This window comes from Ochotona curzoniae, unplaced genomic scaffold, assembly GCF_017591425.1.
Source record: "Ochotona curzoniae isolate NIBS_2020 unplaced genomic scaffold, NIBS_Ocur_1.0 contig_908, whole genome shotgun sequence".
In the NCBI taxonomy this organism is placed as follows: Eukaryota; Metazoa; Chordata; class Mammalia; order Lagomorpha; family Ochotonidae; genus Ochotona; species Ochotona curzoniae.
The window spans coordinates 30,823,019-30,839,790 of record NW_024466607.1 but is presented as its reverse complement, the minus strand read 5'-3'; the positions used below and the strand labels follow the sequence as shown (position 1 = coordinate 30,839,790).

General features: G+C 40.9%; 1 protein-coding gene across 2 annotated transcripts in view; it reads left to right on the top strand.

The window, feature by feature from the left end:
- The window catches only part of FRMD4B (FERM domain containing 4B), a 182,927-nt gene that overhangs the window by 135,213 nt on the left and 30,942 nt on the right, over positions 1-16,772 (top strand). For both annotated transcript variants that reach the window (XM_040994799.1, XM_040994800.1), the window contains exons 8-11: positions 367-450; positions 2,504-2,569; positions 5,212-5,269; positions 6,977-7,063. In XM_040994799.1, the coding sequence (XP_040850733.1) occupies positions 367-450; positions 2,504-2,569; positions 5,212-5,269; positions 6,977-7,063 (295 nt within the window). The remainder of the gene's footprint in view (positions 1-366; positions 451-2,503; positions 2,570-5,211; positions 5,270-6,976; positions 7,064-16,772) is intronic.

Sequence of the window (16,772 nt, the reverse complement as noted above, 5' to 3'; positions counted from 1 at the left end):
TAGATAACATTTAGAATGCTATAAGGACATGGAAAAAGTATTGTGTGTGTGTGTGTGTGTGTGTGTGTGTGTGTGTGTGTGTGTGTGTGTGTGTGTGAAGAATGTTGTGTAAAATACAACATGAAAAATGTGCAATTACCATAATTAGGTCATGGAATAGATGCATGCCAAAAAACATAAACGTCAAAATATTGAGTTGAATGTCAAGTCTGGAGACTGTTACCTCTTAGAATCCATACCTTATGTGTTAGCACAGCCGAATTCGCTGTCACTAGTTACTTTTTTCACATCTCTCCCATCTTGTGACTGGATAACTGGTGCCTGACATTTGTGTCTGACACTACTGTGCTGTATTTCTTTTTGTAGTGATGAAAATGCCAGAAAAGATTTAAAGACACTGCCAGCCTTTCCTACCAAAACGCTTCAGGAACATCCGTCCCTTGCTTACTGGTAAGATAACAGATGACCATTCTCAGAGCCTCTTGTGAGAACTACATGCTTTTCAGGAAAACATCAGTTTACCCATCAAATATATCAAAGTGACCATAGATAGACAGCCATCCTTTCTCTCCTTTTTAAGGATTTATTTTTAATTTTGTTTGTCTTTTGCTTGAAAGGTGTAGTTACAGAGAAACAGGGAGAGACAGAGTGGGACAGAATGATCTCCCATCTGCTGGCTCATTCCCCAAAAGGCTATAACCACCAGGACTGAACCAGACCTAAGCCCAAGAGTCTGGAGCTTCAACTAGGTTTCCCACATGGGTTGCAAGGGGGCCCAAACATTTAGGCCAACCTCCACTGTTTTTCCAGATACATTAGCAAAGAATTGGATCAAAAGTGGAGCAGCTGGGTCTCAAATCCATACCCATATGTGATGCTGACCCTGCAGGCTTATCAAGTTGTGTCATGGCACCAGCACCAGCCTCCATCCTTTCAGCAAAAAAAAAAAAAAATCTTGTCTAAGCTCACTGGAGATCATAATATCAAGATGTGTTTCACTGTCATTTGTAGGGAACTGCTCTGTGGCCTTTCTTTCAAATGCACAAAATGCCTGGGAAGTGTGTCTTTAGGGGAACTTGTTCCATGTGTGTGCTGTCACTGTGCAAAGCAGCCTTGACCCTGCATCATGCAGTATAAGTCTTAGAAAACGCAGGGGGTTCCCTTACTGACTTGCAGCTTTCTCTATAGGCAGATACCATTATGCATTTAGGGTTGTTTTAGTTGTTTCTCTTTTAACAAGTTTGTAGTTCCCACCCTCCAGCCCATGTTTTTTTCTAGTGCATTACTTTCTTTCACTTGAATTAAACTTTAGATATTTTCTTCTTGATTTCAGTCTCCAAATCCCCTGGATACTTGTTGGGGAGAAAAAGCACAACTAAATAAAGATTAAAAACAAGCATTCAATATTGATAGTATTAACAATGCAGTTGAAATGTGTTTCCCAAATACATAGTGGCAGTAAGTCTTGAGGCTACATTGCAGCCTGATTTTGGAGCCCCCTAGATGAAATCATTGCTATGTGATAATTTCTTATAGGGAAGAGACAAAAGAATGATTTTTAGTCATACAGATATAAAAATATTTATTCTTTTAGATAATATTTGAGGTACAATAGAACAGTTCCCTGTCAGAAAGCAGAATGAGGTAGATGGTGTAAAATTTGCCTGAATTCAATTTATTCTCTCCTTCCCAGCCAACACATTTTATCCCAGAATAATAATCAAGGATTTTCTCTTAGAAGAATGAATCCATGAGATAGAGTTTTACACACTGTACTCAAACTCAGAGATGGTTTTAATTCTTTTTAAAAATTTATTGAGTAATTTAAAAAGGGAAATCTTTAATAATGAATGCTTCTCTTTTTTGAAGTTAAAAATATATTCTTACTTATTGGAGAGAGAGAAATCTCATCGGAACCAGCCACTTGAGCCATCACCCGCTGTCTGCATGGATGCATGTTAGCAGCAAACAACAGTTGAGAGCAGGACCAGGGCCCGAACACAGGCTCTCTGATGTGGGACACAGACATCTTAACCAGCATATTAATTGCTAGCCCAAATAACCGCCCCAGTCTCCCTTTTTGAACCACAGAAACAATAGGTCATATGCTCAAGATGTTCCAACAGTGCACTCCAGATGGCTTTTAGTATCTTTGTTTTGAATACATTATATTCCATGTAGTTGATGCAGAAAGTGTTATTTTTTTCCATGTGAGAAATTGTCATTATGTTCTCACTTTCCAATAAGGTAAATGCTTTCAGACTATATTCATAGTCTTATGTAAATTTACAAAATAAAGATTATAATGGAGGTAAATCAGATGTCTGAAATTCAGGAATCTTGTAATATAGAAACAAACATTAGCCAGATTCTGTCTTCTAAACAAGATGGTGAAAGCTTCCCCGAGCGAGTTTCCAAGAACCACCTGAGCACCTGCAATGATATCTGTGTCAGAAGATTGTATCTTGCCATAATGTTCAATGTTCATTTTCTTGTCTTACAGTGAGGACAGAGTAATTGAGCATTATTTGAAACTCAAAGGTCTAACTCGAGGTCAAGCTGTGGTGCAGTAAGTATCTTCCTTTTCATTTTGACATCCTCCACCTGAAGAGCCTCTGACGCGATCTCTTGGATCGTATCTTACACTGATATCACCAACTCAGATGCTTGCTAGTGTCAGACAGGTAATGAAGATGAGAACTGGAGGCCAGACGTGGGGCAGTAGGGAGTGGTAGGATCGTGGGGAGACAGAAAGTTTTCATCCTGGATAGAGGCAAAGTTACTCAGTATTGTCCGCTCCTCTGATACCTCCCCCCAAAAGCTGGAAAATCATACTTTTACTCTCAAATATTAGGAAGTTATTTGAAGAAAAATCTAGTATTATATGAACCAAGCATAACCCATTTAGAGAGTGTTTGATTTTTTAAACTGTGACTCGGGATGGAAGAAGCAGTGCTGTTGGTGCTGGATGATGTGAACTTTTTGTGCTACCAAGAGCAAACCACAAAAGTATAGCAATATTGTTGTATTTCATGACTTGCAGAGCCACCACCCATTCATTATAGGCAATTCACTTCCCACATTAAATTTTTTAAGTTATAAAAACAGATCCATTTTAGGTACATTATTGCTATAGTTATTGTAAAATAACCTCTATGGCCAAAGAAATTAAAAAAAAAAAAAAAAACACCGAGTATAACATAGAACAAGTGAAAACTGTAACCAGGACTTAACAATCACTAAATTCAAGGTCAACATATAGATTTGCCTTCATCTGCTTGCTATTGCTCTGGTCTTTTTATCTTAACACACCTGGCAGTCTTCAAGGTAGAAGTAAGAGGTAACTGTTCTGAAGTTGAATCTTTAGCATTTTAATCGATTGTGTCTGTTTCCTGAGCTGAACACGAAAGACTAACAGTTTTCTAATGGGATTTAAGGTTAGATTAGTGGGCATATTACACAATACTCAGTGTTTTTGCGTATGTGCAAGGTCCTTTAACTTCTCTTGATAACTTTCAAGTGGCTCCAAACAAAAGATCTTGTAACTTGGTAAAGACAAAAAAAAAAGAAGTTCTTGCTGTGGCATCTGATTCGCTTTGTTAGAATCTAGGCATGCAGATGAACTGCCTGACCTTGCTCGTTTCTTAACCTGTTGTGGTTATTTACATGTAGGACATGCGCTTTAAAAATTCGTGAACTGTAGCTTTGGATCCCCACCCTCTCTTGCAATGACCATCAGGATCACCCCGGAGCCCCTCCACACCTCCCCCCCCAAAATTAAATAGTCAGGGAAATACAAGGAAAGCTTAGAACTAAACAGGAAATGATCAGTGTGGATCCACATATACCTTACCAGATAGGACACAAAGATTAGTTACTCCTCACTAGGGTATGGAAGATTTCTCTGCACACCCCTCTTAAAACTGTTCTGCACCTCAACTGTTGACAAAGGCCTGGTTAGATTTATAAGCCAGTTTAAGACTATCCTAAAATCTACCAAGTTCAGCAAAATTATGCGTCAACAGAATAAACAGCTAAATACTAAAATGAAAACAGGCACGAGACAGCTGGATAGTACCCTATAGCCACTTTAAGGTGTATAGCAGCCGGTGCTGAGTACAAACAAAAATTGAAGGATCAATGAAGTAATCACAGGTGGTGGTTAAGAACTTGCATTGTTATAACGTATTGATTACTCAATACTATGTCAATTAATTCTATAATGTTGTGAAGTGTTGTTGATGTTGTGCTGGGGCTTCTAATTGATTGGGACGATATTCTGCCAGCTCTACCTTCAGACCAAAGAAGGTCTCCCCAAGAAACTGTTGAATTTATCTGGACAATAAGATGCTGGACTCTTGCTTGCTATATGATTACAATGAAAGAATCTTGACATAATTTGAACTGTAATACTGCAACTAGGTGGAGGAATCCACCGAGGGGGTGGAGGAATCCCAGAGCCTATGAATCTGTGTCACATAATGCAACGTAATTAATGTAATTTTTTTTTAATTTGTGAACTGTGCAATGTCCAGAGAAGTTGATCTTCAAAATGTCATTTTTAAGAAAGTTTACTTAGATTAAGCAGCGCTCCCAGTTTTTGGAGGCAAAGGGGAAGTTCTTTCCAGTGTTGTCTGCCCTGAACATGCATAGTAAATACTTGTTGAATTACAAAAGCCGATGGTGGCATCATTCCTTTAATTTTCACATTTAAGAGGGTGTATTTTTTAAGTCATGTGTACATGAAATTCAGACCCTCAAAATAAATGTTTTCAAGAGTTACAACAGATGTTTGCGATGATTTAACCTCTCCCACAATCATTAAGCATACCTTTATTTTTCGTTTATTTTTTGTTTATTATAAGCATGACTCAAAAGTTGATGGTCCTTGCCCATATCATTAGGTGGTTCCTTTCAAAATATCTTTGTGATTTGAAAGTATAATACAGTAGACTTCTAAGTCATAGCGATCTTAATATGCAAAAAGTGATACTTGCTCTAGCTTTTTGAAATGGAGGTTCTGCTAGCTACTGATAACGTTAGAAGAAGGTAAAACCTATTACTTTCCTAAATGGTTTATTTTCTTTCTACTTGAGTCAAAAACATTAGTGCTGCTTACAACAAGAAAAATATCCATGAACTTTTTTTTTCAATCTCTTTTCTCAAAAGTGATTTTTTAATAAAGTTAAAATATATACTCATTCACCACAGGTATATGAAAATAGTGGAAGCTCTGCCAACTTACGGAGTCCATTATTACGCAGTAAAGGTAAGCACTTTACTATCACAAATGCTTTCATAATGCCTATTATGCCAATCCAAAACAAAATCAGCATTTTAATTTTTTTTTAATTCATTTGTTTCTTTGGAAAACAGTTACAGAAAGAGAGAGGAAGATGTCTTGCATCTACTGGTTGGTCCTCCAGGTAGCTGCAGTGACCAGGTCCGGGCCAGGCTGAAGCCAGGAGCTTCATTTGGGTCTCCCTAGGCGTGACAGGATGTCAGACACTTGGGCCACCTTCCATTGCTTTTCTCAAGCAGCGGGCTGGACCAGAAGAGGAGACAAACCAGAGCCCGTATGGGATGCTGGTGTTGTAGGCAACGGCTTTACCTGATATGCAACAGTGCCAACCCCACAACATCAACTTTCAAAGCTCACTTATACCAACACACATGTATTTGTAAACTGTCTTGAAATGGCAGCATTTAGAAAAGGATTTTCTTAAATTGGGGGAAAAATGCCTGATGAAATCTTGTCATTTTTAGCAAATTATAAGGCATACTGTTTTTTTTTTTAAATGTGTGCTCTGTTCATGTTTTGTCAAGCTTTCTCTTAGTCCTAAAATGTTCATATGCACTTTGCCTGGTTCAATTTTCGATTTTCCAATTGTTCACCTTTAGGCTGCCACCAAATCTTCATTTGATAATGCCGTGTGTGTGTGTGTGTGCGTGTGTGTGTATGTGTAGTTTCCAACATTAGTTCACAACTTCGTGAAGTGCTGAAGTTTTTACAGGAATGGCCACACCACTTTTCAATCAATATGTTTTGTGCTTGCTTAGTATTTTCAGAAATGTGAAGTAGGGAGAAATTGGCTAAGAAATATTATGAGATGATGAGGAATACAGGATGGTGATAAGAAGGGAATCTAACTTAGAAGAGGAGTAATCTTATAATTGAGGAATTCTTTAGTAACTTCATGTCGTGTCAGTGTTTATATCAGTAGACAATTCAGAATGATAAGAGAGAGCTAGTGGATACTTGCTGTAATGAGGATACTGAGTATTAAAAATATGTACCAACTTATTTAACTTCTGCTGATTCTAATTTGCATAGAAGTATTTGGCTCCACCTAAGTTTTCCTTTTCCTGTGTCAATAAACCACACTCCTTCCATTTTCAGAAGTATGTGAAACTGATTATCCAAGCATCCATATGGGATCCCAGTGTGTGCAAGGCAAGGATTTAGCCACTAGGCTACCACACTGGGCCCAAGAAGGCATTTTCATAACAAGTTTATTTAGGTAACATTTATTTGCCAAGACAGCTTTTGCTGATGCTTGTGAATAAATGAAATTGGGAGCCTGAAATAATAGCTAGTGACTAAATCCTCACATTGCACATGCCAAGATCCTATATGGGTACCAGTTCATGTCCCACCTGCTCCACTTCCCATCCCACTTCTATTTATGGACTTGGAAGCAGTAGAGGATGGCCCAAGACCTTGGTACCCTGTACCCATTTTGGAGACCCAGAGGAGGCTCCTGGCTTTGGATCAGCTCAACTGTGGTCATTGTGACCATTTGGGGAGTGAACTATCAGATGGAAAATTTTTCTGTCTTTTCTTCTCTCCACAGATCCAATCTGCCTTTCCAATAAAAATAAATTAATCTTTTAAAAAATGAAATTGGAAAATAGTACTTCACTTGTGGAAGACTTAACAATTAGGTATTGAATCTCATACTTTTCTGTCTTGTAGGATAAGCAAGGACTTCCTTGGTGGCTTGGAATCAGCTATAAAGGAATTGGCCAGTATGACTTACAAGACAAGGTGAAGCCTCGAAAAGTAAGTGTGCATCATTTCAGAGACTGATGAGCTTTGGCCTCTTCTGGAATTGACCACATCACTTCAAAGGGGTACCATGATCAGTCCAGGACAAAGAACTTTAAGACACAAGTGTGAATATTTGTAACTCACATATGTGCCATTTGCACGAGTCCATATCTGGCCATTTTTTCATATTTATTTTATAAATTTCATAAAATGGTGCTTCAAAAATTGGAATGAAGGGCCTGGCATGGTAGCCTAATGGCTAAAGTCCTTGCCTTGCATGTACCAGTTTCCCATATGGGCACTGGTTCCCATCCCAGCTGCTCTACATCCCTTCCAGCTCCCTGCTTATGGCCTGGGAATGCAATAGAGAACAACCCAGAACTTTGGAACCTAGCACCCATGTGAGAGACCAGGAAGAAGCTCCTGGCTCCTGGCCTTGGATCGGCTCAGCTCCGGCCATTGAAGCCACTTGAGGAGTGAACCAAGATCTTTGTCTCCATCTCTCTCTTTGTAATCTGACTATCAAAAGAGAAAAAAACAAAGCTTTTTTTTTTTTTAAGATTTATTTTTATTATTTTTTTTTTATTGGAAAGGCAGATATACAGAGAGGAGAGACAGAGAGGAAGATCTTCCGGTCCGATGATTCACTCCCCAAGTGAGCGCAACGGCCGATACTATGCCGATCCGAAGCCAGGAGCCTCTTTCGGGTCTCCCACGCGGGTGCAGGGTCCCAAAGCTTTGGGCTGTCCTCGACTGCTTTCCCAGGCCACAGGCAGGGAGCTGGAAGGGAAGCGGGGCTGCCGGGATTAGAACTGGCGGCCATATGGGATCCCGGGCGTGCAAGGCGAGGACGTTTAACCACTTGCGCCACTGCGCCGGGCCCAAACAAAGCTTTTTAAAAATTATTGGAATTGAGAAGTTAATTCTGTTGTAAAAATTCTGAAATCTATACATGTGCAAAGCCTTCTTCAGAGGGCTTGTAGAAGAGCCAGTATTGTGGTGCAGTGCATTAAGCCACTGTCTATATTACATGTGGATACTGGTTCAAGTCCCATGTGTTCTACCTCTGGATTCATTTCCCTGCTAATGTGCCTGAAAAAGCAACAGGAGGTGGCCCAAGTGCTCGGGCCTCCGCACCCATGTGGCACACCTGGACAGAGTTCCAGGCTCCTGGCTTCAGCCTGACCCAGCCTCAGCTGTTGTAGCCGTTCAGGGAATGAACCAGTTGAGGAGAGATCTCTTTCTTTCTCTCTTCTCTGTAAATCTGCCTTTCAAATAAACAAATAAATGAAATTACCCAAGGCAGGTAATTTTATAAGTAAAAGATGTTTCCTTTAGTTCACAGTTGTAGAGGCAAAAAGACCAAAGAGTATGGCATGGACTTGTGAGTACCTTCTGGCAGATATCAGGAGTGTGTGAGCAGGAGAGGATTCATACCACAGTACAGGAAGTCAGAGTGGGATTAGACTCGCTACACAGTGGGAGAAGAAGCTTTGAGAAGAAATTATATCCAGGGTCTGGTGCAGTAGCCTAGTGGCTAAAGTCCTTGCCTTGTATGCACCACATGGGCATTGGTTCTAAACCCAGCTGCTCTGCTTAGCATCAGCACCCTGCTTGTGGCATGGAAAAGCCCAAAACCTTGGGACCTGCTCCTGTGCGGATAATATGGAAGAAGCTTTCTTCATTCCAGAAGCTCCTGGTAGCTGGCTTCAGATCAGCTCAGCTCTAGTCCTTGCAGCCACTTGGGGAGTGAACTAGCAGATCAAAGATCTTTCTCCCTGTCCTCACCTCTGTAAATCTGACTTCAAGTAAAAATAAATAAATCTTAGAAACAATTGAAAAAAAGAGAAAATTATATCCAAATCATAATCCACCATGATGATTAAATAGTTGTGATCTGTTAGATTTGTATTTTCTAGAGCTAAAACAAGTTAAATTATTTAGTGTTAAAAATCTTATAAGTCCATTTCTCTTGGCCCAAGCAAAAGTGAACATGAGCACCTGTGTAAGAATTAAGGCATATGGGCTTGGCGCAATAACTCAGTTAGCTAAATCCTCACTTTGCAAGTGCTGAGATCCCATTTGGGCACCGGTTCATGTCCCAGCTGCTTCTCTTCCCATTCAGCTTCTTACTTGTGGCCTCAGAAAGAAGCTGAGGATTGCCCAAACCCTGCACCTGTAAGCATGACCCGGAAGAAGTTCCTGGTTTCTGGCTTTTAATCAGCTCAGCTTAGCCGTTGCAGCCATTTTGGGTTGCAGCGTCTCTCCTTCCCTCTATAAATCTGATATGGCTTTTCAATAAAAATAAATAAATCTTTGGGGAAAAAAAAAATGAATTAAGGTGTACACAGGGATCACCTTCCAGTAGCCCTTGGCTTCGTTGGTGTTACAGTGACATAAAGACTGGTTCATGTTGTGGTGTGTGATGGTTGGCTTTGCCAGTCTCCCTGTGCTGTGCTGCCATTACTGGTGTCACCAGAATGAAACAATGGTCTATAATAACAGACCTTGGTCAGGCTCCCTGTATTATCACAACCCGACATCACAGGCATAAATAGCTACCATCACTTCCCAGCTTCTCTTTCTTTAATGTGCATTGAAGAAGAAAAAAATTCTTCATAAATCAATATGGATGTGTGCCTCTTCTAGCTTTAGTCACTTCCAACTTGAGTCACTGCTCGGTCTTCCTTGTGTTAAGAAAGCAAGTAAAGCTTCATTCTTCTCCCCATTTTATGGTTGTGAAACTGAGGCAGACAGCAGAGAAGGCTGGCCTCAGATAAACCACAGCCCCTGCTCAAGGCTAACGTAGCTTTCCTGGATCAGACTAGTTGGGCACTAAGGCTTCTTATCAGAATTTATCAGTGAAATCAAAAACAGTATCCTTCAACCCCCATCCACCTGCAAGAGAGATAGTGTGAGAAGTATGTCTGCAATGTTACAATTAGCATTTTGTTCCTGTGAGCCCTGCTATCAAGGTGAGTTTCAATAAGGAATACAAGAGCAGAGACTTAGCCCGGTGGGTAAGACACCTTTGTCCCAGCTGAGGGTGCCTGGGTTTGATCCCTGACTCCATCAGCCTGCGGATGTAAGTCTTGGAAGGCAGTGGTGCTGTCTCTGGGAGTTGGATTGCTGCCACCCACATGCAAGGCGCGGGTTGACTTTGCAGCTCCCAGCGTCAGCGCTGGGCCAGATCTGACCACTGTAGGCATTTGGGGAGTGAACCAGTGAACACAAAGTCCCTCTCTCTTTTACCTCTTCCCTACCCTCTCTTTAACCTCTAAAATTATCTAATTTTTAAAAATCAAATAAGGTAAACATACTTAACTTCCAAGAAGAATGAGTAGTGTGTGTTCTTGCTTGTGCTCGACAGTGTACTTATAATATGGAATTCCTAATCGATATTTTATACTAGAATAATATATCTCTATATTTAAAAAGAAAGTTAACAAATCAGCACACACTGCAGACATATGCCATCTGGGACAGCAAGGCTGCCTGCAGGCCTCATCCTGCTCCGTGACAAGCACCCTAAGGACACTGACACCTGCTTAGTTAGGCTTTGTCAGTGTATATCCTAAACATCTGCAAAGTGGGAGAAATGTTACCAGCTATGCTATTGTATACCTTGCTGTAGCTCTCTAGCTCACTTCATTTTACTCTTTTTTTTTTTTTCATTTTAAAGTTTTATTTGTGTTTATTTGAAAAAGCAAATAGGAACAAACAAAAAGTACCCCTATCAGAGAGGCGGAGAGACAGAGAGAAAGATCTTCTGTCCGGTGATTCACTCCCCAAGTGAGCACAACGGCTGGAGCTGAGCCACTCCGAAGCCAGGAGCTTCTTCCGGGTCTCCCACACCGGTGCAGGGTCCCAAAGCTTTGGGCCATCCTCAACTGCTTTCCCAGGCCACAAGCAGGGAGCTGGATGGGAAGCAGGGATGCGGGATTAGAACCAGCGCCCATATGGGATCCTGGGTGTGCAAGGCAAGGACCTTAACCACTATACTGTCGTGCCGGGACCAACTCCCCAAATTCTAACAGCAACTGGGACTGGGCCAGACTGAAGCTCCATGCCTGAGACACAACTCCAGATCTCCCAACACTTGTGCCATTGGCTCCCTTTAGGAGTGTGTTTCCACTGAAAGTCTGAATCGGAAGTAGAGCTCATTCCCCACCACTCCAAGCCATCCCAGGATGAAATGTGGGGGGTCTTAACCACTGCTCCAGATGTTCCTCTTCACTCTTTTTAAACCTTCGTAATTTTCCATTACAAGGAAATACATAATATTTAATTAATTCTCTTGTGATGAGTATTAAGATTATTTCTCTGTTGGGACCAGGGCATCGCAGGATATAATAAGCAATATCAGTCAAGGCAAATAACTAACCCATAATTTATCAATGTTGTAGGACCAGATAATTTTCCATCATATTATTTTAAGGTAGATTTTATCTATCTATCTATCTATCTATCTATCTATCTATCTATCTATCTATGTAAGAAATATAAAGAAAAATATTCTCCACTGATTTTTACTTTAAGAAATTATGTTAAAAATGCAACCAATGTTTCTATTTTTCTGAATCTCGCCTATAAAAAATAATGTCTTAAATCAACTCACAAGTAGTTTCTTAGTTAATGGGGCTTGATAAGCTTGAGATTCCGACAGAATATAAATGTATCTGCTAGAAGCAAGGAGGCTTTCTGCCCAGATAACCGTGAGTCAGAAATTGCACAGCAAATACTGCATCTCATTTCCTTTCCTGTGCTTATGACTCAGGTCTTTCTTTACATTCACAGCTTTGTAGAGATCGGTAAATATTGCTTGACACTCATCATCGTCAGCTTTGCTTGTTCATTCCAGAGTCTAGACAAGGATCGGAAGCTGCTGCCTTTTTATTATTATTATTTTTTAATTTGCTGAGTTTTCTAAATTTCATTTTCAAGACATGCCACTCCATTCAAAAAGGGTCATAAACAGATTATCCTGCGTATCATTCTCTTTCCTTCTTTCTCTACATTATTTAAGGGAGTGTCTATTTCCCTTCTTTCTTGCTCTGTTAAAATCCGACTAGAGATCTTGCTGAGATTTATTTATTTTCTGTCCCAGACACCTTGAGCACTGAATGGGAGGGAGCCAGTTCTCTGAGTCCCTCTCCTGACCTAGTTTGTGCAGATGGAACGATGCATAATTTAAAGGACCACGAGCACTGACATAAAAGGAGGATCATGCTTCAGCTGTTTGCATGGACCTGCACACTCAGTGCGCTAACCAGTGACAAGGCAGGACTGAAGGTCAAATTGGCAAACCCCAGCGAAGAAAAGGATGACACGGGAGGCCCAAGATGTCCAATGTCTTGGGCCACATGCCTGCCTTATCAATTATGTGCCCTAAAAGCAAGCCAGAAGGAGAGAGCTTTACTAAGAATGAGAGCCTGGGGTAGGAAGTATTGTTTGGAAAAGGACTTGTTCCAAGAACATTAGCAGAGACCTTCTAGCTTTCCATAAAGTAGCTGGGATCACCTCTGAATGTTGGGGACTCCATTTATTTTATCTCCCAGAGCACCTAGCAATTGCTCTTGTTGTGTCCTACCTGTAAGGCTTTTTCACCAGCCTGAGAAGCCAGAAATTGTTCAGAATCACTGTGGAACCAAGTCAAGGGCAGAACTTTAGGAAGCTTCATAGACCTTGACTGTGAAGTCCGTGTGCTGTGTGACCCAGGGCATGTTGTTCAGTCATTCTTGAAAATTGGTTTCCTCCTAGGCCTCCAACTGCTTAGTGTATTTATACAAGGGCTAAATGAGATTGATTTAGTACCATTCGTGATACACAGTCATCACTAGGTAGCTGGTAACTATTCACTGTTCGTAAGGGAGATAGTGAGAGAAATGGGAACTAGTTCTGCACCCCTATTGCATAAGAGGGACCCCACATTCCTGTAGATTCATAGTTCCTATCTTCCATCTAAGAGTCCACTCTCAAATCTGTTCTTTTCAGAGGCTTGAAAACCCTTCTCCCCATTTACTCTCTAAAATTTCAAAAGCATTATGTAAGTTAGAAAGATTTACTTTTTAAAAAGATTTATTGATTTATTTGAAAGGGAAAGACAGAGAAATCTTCCATCTGCTGGTTCACTCCCCAAATTGTCACAGCAGCAATGACCAGTGCAGACTGAAGCCAAGGGTCAGGAACTCCATATCAGGCTCCCACATTAAGGACAAGGATCTAGGCACTTAAGCCATTTTCTACTGTATTCCCAGAAGCATTCATTGAAATGAGATTGTTTGCAGAGCAGCTGGGACTTGAACTGGCGCTCTGATATGGGATATTAGCATTGCAGCCTATGTTATAGTGTTGAGCCCCAAGGGAAAACATTTTAATTCCCAAGTTAGAATCCACAAAAATTCAGAACATAAGCATTTTTGCTTTCTGCTCTCCCTATTTGTATAAAATCTTTATTGCAAGCAAGAACTCAATTCCAGATCCTAGGGGGTTTGGACTTAAAACCTGGTGAAACTTTTCTTAAATACACACTTGCGTCCTGCTTTTGTGTATTTGAATTTCAGGAAAAGCTGTCTGTCCTTCACAATGAAGTGGACAGTAGATCCCTGGCTGAGTGATGCATTAGAGTAGGTCATGACTAGTGATACCCCTCTGGCCAGTACTTCACGTGGAAAAACCAAAGCTGGTCAGAGGGCAGAAATGGGCAAATGAAAGGGAAGACTGGTAAAGGAATCATAGTTAGACCCTAAGTGGCATAAATTTGCTTCCAAGATTAGTATCTTTTACATTATGACATGCCAAAAAAGGCTTGTGAGTTATAGAGTGAAAAGGGCATTATAGAGTGAGAAGATATTCTTAGCCTTCAGTTAACTGGTTTCTCTTTATAAACTACTCAGTGTCTAGAGCCAGATGAATGAAAGAACAAGCACAAAAGCCTTTCTGTTTCCTTGTCTTAAAACTATAGGCATCATCTTGAGGCAATGGCTTGCTTGTTTTTCTAAAGTTGGCCAACTAGCACATTTTTTTTAAAGTATTTTTTCTTTATTTGAAAGGCTGAGAGATGCCTTTCTATCCACTGGTCACTCCCCCTGATGCCAGCAGAGGGTGAGCCAGGCCAAAGCCCAGGACCCAGTTTGGGGCTCCCATGTGTATTATAGGGACCTTAGTACTTGAGCTGTCATCTGTTGCCTCCCTGGGTACACATTAACAGCAAACTGGATCGAGAAAGAGAAGCAAGACTGAAACCCAGGCACTCTGATAGGGATGAAAGTGGCTTAACTGCTTCACCAAATACCTGCATCGATCTTAACTATTTGAAGAGCTTTTTTTTTTTTTTTTTTTTTTTTTGGAAGGGACAGAAACAGAGATATTCTAACCACTGATTTCACTACCCTAATGTCTGCAACAGCCAGGGATGGTCAGGCCAAAGCCAGTATCCTGGATCTCCACCTGGGGCTCCCACATGGGTGGCAGGGAGACTGGTACTGGAGCCATCATCCGCTGCCCTCCAGGTGTGCATTAATAGGAATCTGGAATCCTGAGGGGACAGGACGAGAACCTAGCTTCTGTTGGAGTAAGAAGCAGAGCAGGACTTTAATTCAGGATAATGTGGGATGTTGGTGCCCCAAGTGACATCCTAATTACTATGCCAAACACCCACCCCCCATCTTGGCCATTTCTGAACTCTGCTCTTCTTACCACCAACATACTAGCATGGACCTCAATCAGAAACTGCTGCTAACACTCCTTAGATTCTTTGTGAGATTGACTGAAAACAGAGTGCATTCTGTCCAATCACACTTTTCACATTCATACAAAGTATGGTGTGGAAGGAAAATATGGATTATAAATGTTAACCGGAAACTGGTCCATCCTGTCTGTAAGGCACTAATTAAACTTCAGCCACACCAACAATCAATGTGATTGTTAAGACCTTCTGTAGAGTCAGTGGGAGGGGAACTAATTCTACTGCCGAGATTTGAAGAACCAGTTCTGCACTCCTGAACACCAGCTGGCTGACCGGGAGCTGTCACTCAGCCTTTCGTTTCAGCATCTGTCAAAGTCAAATGATTCTGCCTATTCTTCCTGCCTAACAGGGAGCTAGCTCTTTGCCGGATAGATATTTTCCCCATCTCACCATATTCTAATCTATAGAAAGCAGACTGGAAAGTGTGGTATTCCTGTTAAAGTCCTGACACTTCTTTTAAGGTGAGGAAGCTTCAGAAATTTGGTTAGATATTAGTGATGAAGATGGAAAGAATGAGTCCAGGGCAAGCGTCTTTATCATTCACAAGGTCGTGAAGTACAATTGCAAAGGAGACTGGGAAATCTTGTCTCCAGGCAGGTGGTCTTGGGCAGAGCTCTAACTCAAAGTGTCCTGTCACAGAAAGGAAAAAGAGACTCTGGGGGGTAAATAGTTTCGGTTACATTTATTTCCTTTATAGTCTTTTAGGGAGGTGGTTTGTGAGAAACACATAAGCAAAGAAAGGCATAATTATAAACGTGGGATCACCCGATGGGAACAAAGATGATAAAGGGACAGTAGGATAAGAGACAGTAGGATAAGCTCAGAGAAGGTTTCCCTGAGAATGGTGACATTTAAGTTGCTCTCTAGTCAGAGACCAAGACACATCAATGAGGAGGAGTTGAGCACATCAAGAGAACTTGAGAGACTAGCACCTCAGCCAGAACCGAAAGAGCTGGAGACTTCCCATGGAAGGTATTATAAGGAGAGGAAGAAATGACAGGCAAAACCATCGGATACCTATTGTTTGTTTTGTTACTTTAAATGTCTAGGCATGTCCCAAGTGACTAAATTAATTGTTGCCACATGAAAAAAAAAAAATGGAAGGTAGCTCTTAAGTGGGATTGACTAGTCTGAATGCAGACAAATGTAATTAGCACCGTGAAAAGTAGTTCTGTGGAAAAGCATACACAGTAAAGATTACTTTATTATATACTGTGACCCATGATTGACCACTTAGGAATTTTTGGAGGTGTTAGCAGGGTTTCAGTGACAAAGCAAAAGTTGTCAAATCCATTTGTGCTTTGCAGATTTCTCTAACAACAGAGTACAACATATATGATTTTTATGTTTTTCCAAAGACATGTATTTTGAGTGAACTCAATACATAGTTACAGAGGCCCTGAGCTAATACTCACCTCTGGAGAAAAACTCTTAGTCTTTCTCTTCAAGTACCTGACAGCCCATCTGGAAAGGAAGAATGTATTCCGAATTAGGCATTCTATCCAGCTACAAACATTCAAGCAGCCACACAGCTGCCTACAAACATCAAGTCAGCCTTGGTTATATCTAATGCAATGAACTCTAAGGCAAGTGTTAACAGGAAGTCACTGACTCAGCCCTGTGAGGTTAGACACTCGGCCACAGAGGAAACTTGGGTGAGGTGACAGACTCTTAGAAGGTCATATTTTTATAGTATGCATTTTCCAGGGCATCTTCATCTGTGCTTTTCTGAAAACCCTCAAAGTGTTGTGCTCCTTTCACTCCAGATGTGATGTTTCATGCGATGGTTTTGAAATCACCTCTAACACAAAGCGATTTTGTGTACCCGTTGAGTGTGCTGGGAAAATGTAGTCAGCACAACTGACACTTAGCAAAGCCTCTTCTAGTCTCATTAGTTGCTGTAACATTTGCATGTAGAAGGCAATCTCATTACTTGTTTCTCCAGGCATTACCTAGTGGAAAGAACAGAACTGT